We start from the raw sequence: 9925 nt of genomic DNA, 5'->3' as shown, positions 1-9925 counted from the left end.
AGAAAGGAATAGTCAGAAACATCACCATAGAAGGTTTGTAAGTCCGTCTTCTGCCTATACCTGATTGGAATACCTAAAATGGAGCTACAGCGTACCCAGTGGACGAGGCTTCCTGTGGAGCCTTTTCTATACATAAAACTATAGGTAGAAACCTGAACCACATCCAGATCTCCAGAGATGAGAAATCTCCACTTGAAAGGACGAGTAGACCCGCCTGGAGTGGCTAGAAGAACAAAAGATACTTCTTGAAAGAAAGACCTACAGGAAAAATACAAAACTATAGAGGCAGATGGACTGTTACTACAAGAACAAACAAATTGCTTCCTTAGGAAATCTCAAGGTAAGTGGTTGGGTCCTCTCAACGCAAACCCCCTTCCAAGACTAAGACTCAATGGAAATACATGCTCTGATTGGTGACCACACACATCACTGATAGGAGGAAGTGTGGTAAAAGCTGCAATGAAGTGAAAAGCTAAGCCTTACAATGTTCAGTGGGCTTCTGTGGACCTGGTTGGGGACCTGGTTGGCAAGCAGTGTGAGGAGACCTTGGGACTCTTGGGCCCAGAGTCAGTGGCGTGGCCATGGAGGACTCGAGTGGAGAGATGCTACCGGCTGATGGGAAGAGAGGGCATGTGCACAAGGACACCCACACTTGCAGATGGTACCCACGTGACCTGGACCAGATGACTGGATGATCAGAGCTCAACCAGGAGAAGAAAGAAAAGGAAAAAAAAAAGAGTGAGCTGATACAATCTGATGAACTTGACCTATACCTACAGATGCAGTGATTCAAAAGAAGGAACAAATCCTTACAGCAAGAATCATTCCTACCCCCTCCACACACAGTATAGACAGAGATGGGCAACTTGGACATTGGATACTCAAATGGGGAGTGGGAGACTACAAATGCAAGAAGTGACTGGCTTACAAGCTTTCAAGAGGGAACCTAGCACTAGGGGGCATGGAGGAAGGCAGAATCTCCAGTGAGTACTATCCAATCTGTCTAGGCGGAGCTGATGAAATGAAATACAGATGGGTAATTCACGATACTGTAGTGAATAATGGTTATCAGGACTGATTATGAGGGTTGGAAATGCAAAAGTAGACGTTTTGTAGCAAGGAAGGGAGTGATTAATTCTCTAGGTCTCTAGGACTATCAATGGAGAAGAGCCAAGAGTGGGACCCAACCCAGAGAAGCAGAGATGCCTGAGATAGAGGCGACGATGACATGGAGTGATGAATTGGCTGGGGACTTTGGGAGAGGGACTGTGGGCGGGGGGGGGGGGGGGGGGGGGAGGGGGCGGGTTTCTAGGATATATCCTTTGGTCGGTTGATGAAGCACGGAGGGTATTGGAACCATGACAACGAAATGATATACATTGGAATGAATGTAAAACTAAAGTTCTCTCATGTAAAGTATCATATAATTCACAATAAAATATTAAAAAAAAAAACCCAAAAACAATTTACAGCCTTGGAAACCCTGTTGCTATGAGTCAGAACCGACTCCATGGCACATAACAACAACGGCTAATGATTGTGAACATTTCTTCAAATGTTTGTTGGTGGCCAAATGTCTTCCTTGGGGAAGTGTCTGTTCATGTTCTGTGCCCATTTTTTAATTAAGTTAATTTTCTTTTTTTATAGAGGTGTTGTAGTTTTCTATAGATTTTAGAAATTAGTCCCTTGTCAGATATGCCATTGCAAACTATTTTTTCTCATTTTGTGGGCTCCCTTTATACTCTTTTGGTGAAATTGTTTGATGCACATAATTTTCTAATTTTTAGTATGTTCCAATCATCTATTTTGTATTCTTTCATGTGTGTAATTTTTGCAATGATCGGTAGTCTTTGTGTGCCCTGGATTACAGCCCTTAAATTTGTCCCTATTTTTTAATTGATGGCCTTTATAATTCTGAGAATCACATTTAGGTCCTTAATCCATGCTAAATTGGTTTTTGTATGTGATGTGAGGTAAAGGTCTTGTTTCAATTTTTTGCATATTGCTTTCCAGTTCTGCCAGCACCATCTGCTGAGACTATGTCTTCCCCACTCAATGTACTTTGGACCTTTGCCAAATATCAGTTGGTGTATGTGGATGGGTTAATTTCTGGATTCTCAATTCTGTTCCATTGATCTATGTATCTTTCATTGTACCAGTACCAGTCTCTTTTGACCACTGTAGCTATGTAGTAAATTTTGTAGTCAATGAGTGAGACATCTTCAACTTTGTTCTGATAATCATTTTTTATAGTAATCATTTTTTATAGTAATGCTAGAATCACTTCCATTGACAATGCATGGAACAGAGATGAGTTGCCCTTGATAAAACTTGCTGAAATTGTGTATTCATTTGAAAATTAATTGTTTAAAATTACCCACACACTGCTGATGAGTGGATTCTGACTCATGGTGATCTTATAAGATAGGGTGAAAATTATCCATAAGATTTCCAAGGCAGTGAATCATTAAATAAACTGACTACATATCTAATGGACTAGCTGTTGGTTTTGAACAGCTGATTTTTCAATTAGCTTGTGAGAGATTTAACACTGTGCTACCAGGGGTAAATAATGTATATATTGAGTCCTGTTGATATGCTGTGGGTTAATGTGCCAGACTGCAAAGCTGCTTGAACTGCCAAGATCAGTGGTCCAAGCTCACCAGTTGCTCCTTGGAAATGCTATACAAGGTGGCTATGGGTCAGAGTTGCCTCAATGGCACTTCACAACAACAACATATACATACATACATACAGGGATCCTGATAGTTCCATAAGGTAAGCACTGATTATCATTATGATTAGTAATGATCCTTTGTTTTCATATATTTCATTGACTTTTCTCTAGTTGACTCTATTGCAAGGGGTACTACATTTCCCATGATCCTTTGCCAGATCCTTAGCTGTGAGTCACCATCTCTCAGCTTCACTAACTGTGACTCCATGAGTGCACTTTTAATGAGACAGCCAATGTCTTCAGGGTTCCACATTTTGCCTTTCAGTGCACTCTTTGGTTTTATATTCTACACAAGATCCCCTCCCATGTACTTAAGGAAGCCATCTTTCAGCAATCCACATCTAACTGCTGAAAGTGACATGTGTAATTCATGGCTATTTTAAGAGCCAGTGAGTGAGATTCCATGTTCTCTTCCTCTGTCATAGATTTCTAATGCTTGCAATACAAGAAGCATCATCAGCTGAGGATAAATTCTAAGATAAAATACAACATGTTCTGAAATCCACTATTGTGTTTATAAGCCATAAGTTTCATAAGTAATTCTTATTATATATACAGCATAAACTATACAACTATAATTTTTTGTTCACATTCTTGGCAAAAATTCGTGTTTATGTTTCTATTCATATAACATTAACTTTCCTAAGGTCAACATCTAAGTCATTCCAATGAGAATGTATGGGATTGTAGCTAATTCCATAGTGGGAAAAATTCCAATTTTGAAAGAGATAACCCCCCACATATTTTGTATATGTGAATATGTGTGTGTGTGTATAGATATAGCTATAGATATATAGATACATAGATACATAGATATATGATACATATTTTTTAGGCTTAATTAGTAGTCTAAAAGACACAGTATCACTTTCAAATAGTATACGCCTCATTTATTACTATTGAAAACAATTTTTTATGAATCTATGTTCTATTTTGTAAGATGAAAAAAATTAACTACTAAATTATTTTAACATTGCTCTTTACCATTTAGACAAACTTAAATATCTTTCAACATTGGAATTTTTCCCACTACAGAATTAACTACAATCCCATACTATACAGAGAGAGAGAGCATGAGAGAGAGGGAAACACAAAAGAAATCTGTATGTCCTCTCATATCTTAAAGGATTAAAGTCCAAAAGACAAGAAATTAGTTTCAGAGAATATGATTTTCATTAATATTTATGTCAGCTTATTTTATTTTTGTATCAAAAACACTACTTTGGTAGATAAAAATAAATTAAACCTTCTAGTTTTCAAAAACACTCAGGATATCATTATAAATTGCACTCTTGTTCTTGTTTCTACCACTATACAATGAAAGTTCCATGGACAACAGGAAGGGATTACGTGATATAGTGTATTATGTCATACTAAATGTGCTCAACAGCTTCCCTCAGAGTTTACACAGAGTCCTTCCCTCAGTACATTTGTTCTTATTTGTAATTTTATTTCCCTTACAGAAAAACAAACAAACATTTCTAGTACTAAGAAAATATACATGTAAGCAACAAATGGTAGTGGGTTCTACTATCAAAAATCACAATTAAAGTACATATGCTTTTGATAAAACAAATAACTAAATGTTTGTTGCCACTTTTCATTTTTCTTTTAGTATTAGGAGACCATAAGCATCACAATTTGTGACACCATGGCCTGAAGTGATACTAACAAATAAGTGTTATTTATTGATAAACAAATTATTGACCTGAGTCAACATCTTTAGATAGGTTATTATATTTTCTCTGACTGTATAGCATAAGATGAGTTCAAGATCTATTGTTGTTGTTGTTTTTGTTAGGTGCTGTTTAGTTGGTTCCAACTCATCATGACTCTAGGCACCCAGAATGAAACTTCTTGATCCTTTTTCAACCTCACAATTGTTGTTACCTTTGAGGTCATTAGTGCTGCCACTGAACCCATCCATTTCATTGAGGTTCTTCATCTAGTTTGCTGACCCTCCACTTTATCAAGCATGATGTCTTCTAGGTACACATCTCTCCTGATTATATGTCTGAATTATGGGAGACAAGTCTTGTGATCCAGGCTTCTAAGGAACATTCTGTACATATTTCTTTGAACACATACCTGTTTGTTCTGGCAGCCCATAGTATTTTTAATATTTTTCTCCAAAATCATAACTCAAATATGTCCATGGACTATAATCATCTCAAAACTTGCTACTATAATTTTGAAATTATATTTATAGGTGTAGAATGGATTAGAAAAGATATGAACAATAAACTGAAATCTGAACTAATTGAGGAAAAATAAATCATAAATGGCCCAATCAAATTTATTGCAGGAGAAATGAAAATATAGAAATAGCAGTTTATAATAAAGCAGTGACAGGCAAAAGTGTATTTTAACAGAAATGGCTACAGGAAAATGCAAAATTCTTTTAAATAAAAAATTTAACTTGTTTTAAAACTCATACACATTAAGGATAATTAGAAAGTTATGGTACATGGAAGTTTTTCAGAAGTAAATATTTAGCAAATATGTAATGGTAGCAATGCTAATGGAATCAAAGTGCATTCCTCAAAATTTATATTTCAAGCTAACAATTCAGTATATTGTAACAAAACAAATATAAAAGTTGTTGATTTTATCAGAAATTTTGAGTTATTCTTTACAAAAGAATACAATGAAATAATCATTTTAATGTACTTTAAGCACTCAAAGTTCAATTTGGTCAAGCTATACAGAAAAACTTAAAAGTTTATTGATATATTTTGATTCAATAATTCCTTATCAGGGAATTAGTCAAGATCACCTTAGGATAAAATTCATAAGAATGGGAAAACAAGGAAGAATGGAAATGAGAAACTGAAGCTGGAAGCGGGGTAAATGAATACATTCAGTGACTGCAATCTTTGATATTAAATGAAGTATATATTTTGTTGAATGTAAAGCTGATGATCTGCTCTGTAAACCCCCATTTAATTTGTAATAAACAGTTAAAATTTTTAGAGAGATGTATTATGGATTGAAATCTGCCCCACCCCCAAATATTTGTTATAACCTTAACCTTCATGCCTTTAGTGTGGAGCTATAGCATAAGCACTGAACTGCTAGCCACAAGGTCTACAGCTCAAACCCACCAGGAATGTAGCTGTGAGAAGGAACCGCTTGTAAGGTACGTTAAAAAAAACAATGCCTGAAGTAATGATCCCATTTAAAAATGGGTTATTTTTGTTTTATTAACAAGATGGCATGGTTAACACAGGATGTATAATGAGTCAATTTCTTCTGAGAAATAAAAAGGAGATTAAATTCAACCTAGGATGCAGAGATTCCAAGCCACATGAAAAATATCCAGCAACAGAAACTCAGAAGAGACAAGGACCCACTCCCAGATCTGAGAGAAAAAGATTTCCCCTAGATCCAGCAGGTCCTCTGAATTCAGACTTCTAGTTTCCTAAATGCTGACAAAATAAATTTATATTTTTTAAAAAAAAAAAAAAAAGAAAAGAAAGAATCATCTTAGGGAAAATATTTTAAATATTTTTAAAAAAACCACACAGTTTGATATATTCATTACTATATGATTTATATCACAAATAAACATAAATTCTTAATACAAATTATTAAGAAAATTATGGTTATGTAATTAGAAACCTCTGTGTTTTAAACATCACACAATTATGCTTATTGAATAGCAGTAAAATTTATTTGTGATATTACACAATTAAATGAACCTTATTTATATAATGTTTTAGTACAAAGACATAGTGATTAAAAAGAAGAACATGATGATGATAGATATTATTCTTAGATATTGATTTCTTTTTCTGTCCTCTATTTCTATTTCTCAAATTATCTAGGTTCTACAACCAAATATATATAAAATGTGTCTATATTGCTCTTTATCAATCTAACTCACATGCTAAATTTCAGCTTTAAAAAATAAATTATTTTACTTTAAAAGTATCAGAAATTTAAAAACTTCTTCCTATTGGTTTTTGAGAACTTTCTTGAAGGCTCTAGCTACGTCCTTATTTCGCAGACTATAGATAAGGGGATTTAGTGCAGGTGTAAGGATGGTGTAGAAGACAGAGACCACCACATCCTGTTTAGAGGAGTGGTAGGACTTTGGAAGAAGGTACTTCATCATTGCAGCACCATAGAAGAGGGACACAACGGACATGTGAGAAGAGCAAGTGGCCAAGGTTTTCCTAAGGCCCATGCTTGAGCCTATCCTCAATACAGTGCATAGTATTCTTCCATAGGATGCAATGATTGCTGAGATAGGAGGGAGAAGAAAAATAATCCCACTGACAAAAAGACCCGTTTCATATTGGGAAGTGTCCTCACAGACTAGTTTCAACATTGCTGGGATTTCACAAAAGAAATGATTGATTTTCCTGGACGTGCAATAAGGGAGAGTCAGAGTGTAGATGACATGAATCAACGCATTGAACAGTGCACCCAGCCAAGACCCAACAACCAGGAGTACACAGACGGATGGGCGCATGAAGATGGTGTAGCGCAGGGGGTGGCAGATGGCCACGTAGCGATCATAAGCCATGACAGCCAGCAAGAGGCACTCTGATGCTATCAGGGTCATGAAGAGAAAGAGCTGAGTAGCACATCCAGCAAAGGAGATACGATGGTTCCCAGAGAGAAAAGCAAAGATCATTTGGGGAACAAATGTGGAGATATACAAGAGGTCCATGAAGGATAGCTGACTGAGCAGGAAGTACATAGGACTGTGGAGGTGAGAGTCAGCCCAAATGAGGATGATTATTGTAGTGTTGCCAACCAGGGCCACAAAGAGAGCCAGAACTGTGAAAATGAACAAGACCCAGGGTGCCTGGGTATCATGAAACAGATCCAAGAGGATAAAGTCACCTCCTGAAGTCTGGTTGTTCTGCCATGCCATTTTTAGTTGTCTATAGTTGGCAAATTTGGAGATAGTTCCAAAAACAGTATATTCACATTCTATTAATATTTATGCCAAATTAAAACATTCATCATTTTCCAATATCTTACATTAATTCCCTTCACTATTCCTCATTTTTTGTTAAAGCTATTAATATAGTTGCCTTTCCCTAGAGACCATATAGACTATGACATTTGCCATACTTAGGGAGGGAACAAAATCACTGTTTATATTTAAAACATCATTTTAAACCATTCTTACAAAAGTTTTCTTGATAATAAAACTAAGTGCAATAATAAGTTTCCATAAAGCTAATGTTCTCTAAACCTAAAAAAAAAAAAAAAAGCGTTAATATCTACATCCATTGTTAATCCAACTTATCGATATAATACATTGTATATCAAAAGCAGGGGGAAAGTTGGGAAAGATTCAGTCAGAAAAAAGCACAGTTTTTATTGATTGAATCTCATATCGACAATCCAACCCTTTACGGAGTTCTGACAACACATGTTGCAGAAAACAAATCTCCTCTATGAAGACTTTTTTAAAAAAGTCTTAGGGATAAGGGTTACAAATAGTTTATGCTCATTTACTAACACAGGAACACCACTGAGAAAATAACTGTTATTTTATTTTATTATGGTTACAATCATGGGGTCACCATGAATTGAAATCCACTCAATGACTTTGGGTATGGATAAGAATACAGTTTAGAAACATAAAAGAAGTTATGTAAGTGTTATTATTTGAAATGTCTTAGTTTAACATAGCAACCAGTGCTATCAAATAAGTTAAGTCCCTAGGAGAGGGAAAATTTGAAAGACTAGTTGCTTACAAAAGTTTTTTTTTCATATGGTTTCAAACTGAAAGAAGAGAGTTTTCATGTTTAACTATTAGTATAAAGTTGCACAGAATAGATTATATGATGAAAATAATATAACTTATTTTGCACCATAATTGAGTCATTGTCCATACTTATAGTATCTCAACAACAAAGTCTTTGCTAGAAAATTATAAGGCTTTGTGTTTTTCATTTTTGAAACAAAATATTTATTACTCTTGATCTTGTTCCAAAAATAATTTAAAGACACTTTTGAAGTGATAAGTTATGTTAAAGCATACGTTTACTTTCTACAACGTAATGTTGTTTTGAAGAACTAATATACCCTTATTAGGTGCCTTGGAGTCAGTTCTGACTAATTGTGATCCTATGCATAACCAAATGAAACACTGCCCTATCCTGTTTCATCCTCACAATTGTTGTTATATTTGAGCTTATTGTTGTAGTCATTGTTTCAGTCCATCTCATTGTGGCACTGACCTTTGTAAAGCATGTTGTCCTTTCCAGGGAATGGTCCTTCAAGATAACATGTCAACAGTTTAAGCTACGAATTCTCTCCAACCTCACTTTCAGGGAGCATTTTGGCTGCACTTGTTCCAAGATAGATATGCTTGTTTCTTTTGGAATCCTTGTATAATACTGTAGGATAAACACTGGACTGTTAACCTCAAGGTTAATGGTTCAAATCCATCAGGAGCTCTTTGGGAACCTTAAATTGGGTCACTGTGAGTCAGAAACTGACTTTCAAAACAACTTATCAGGCATCATTTTAAGGATAACATGGTATACTATATTCCATGGCTATAGGAAGAGAATCTACTATAGACCATTTGCTCAATAATCATTTATTGATTAATAAGTGACTGAATGTATGGGTGGATGGGTGAATGATTGCACAAAAATCCTGAGGTGAGCTGGTTGTGTTGTAATGCCTACAACATTTAGTCATAGAGTAAATAGCTTTTCTAAATTCAAATATTCCAATAGGCACTTCCATTACTCTGTTCTAACTCTCATTTAACTACTATTCCTAGCCCTTGTTCTCTAACACAAAGGAAATAATACATATAGTATATTAAAATAAAATTGTAGAATCTACAAAATTAATTTTATTATTTACAAGATTTAGAGGTCACTTCAACTTCGGTTTACACAGAGACCTATTATTCAATGGCATATTTGCCTGATTTCTTAAAATACATCTTTATAAAATATGTGATATGCAACTTTTCTAAAATACATTTTTAAGATGTCAGAAATGCATTAAGTGTTTTTTTCCAATTAATGATTACACAAATAAAGGCATCAGTCAAGAAATCAAACTGAAATTATATTAAATTAGGCAAATCTTTAATGTGCTAAATAGAAAATATGTCACTTTGAAGACCCAGATGTGCCTGAGCTGAGCCATAGTGTTTTCAGTGATCTCATATGAAAGCTAGGTAATGAATAAGGAAGATCA

At 35.1% G+C, this 9925-nt stretch overlaps 1 protein-coding gene across 1 annotated transcript; it reads right to left on the bottom strand.

The window, feature by feature from the left end:
* Window positions 1–6692: 6692 nt before the first annotated feature.
* Window positions 6693–7622, bottom strand: LOC102837208 (olfactory receptor 2AJ1-like). The gene has a single exon (XM_006877951.1). The coding sequence runs from the start codon at window positions 7620–7622 to the stop codon at window positions 6693–6695; it is 930 nt and encodes a 309-aa protein (XP_006878013.1).
* Window positions 7623–9925: the final 2303 nt, after the last annotated feature.

This window comes from Chrysochloris asiatica, unplaced genomic scaffold, assembly GCF_000296735.1.
Source record: "Chrysochloris asiatica unplaced genomic scaffold, ChrAsi1.0 scaffold00700, whole genome shotgun sequence".
Classification (NCBI taxonomy): domain Eukaryota; kingdom Metazoa; phylum Chordata; class Mammalia; order Afrosoricida; family Chrysochloridae; genus Chrysochloris; species Chrysochloris asiatica.
This window is presented reverse-complemented; position numbering and strand designations above follow the sequence as displayed.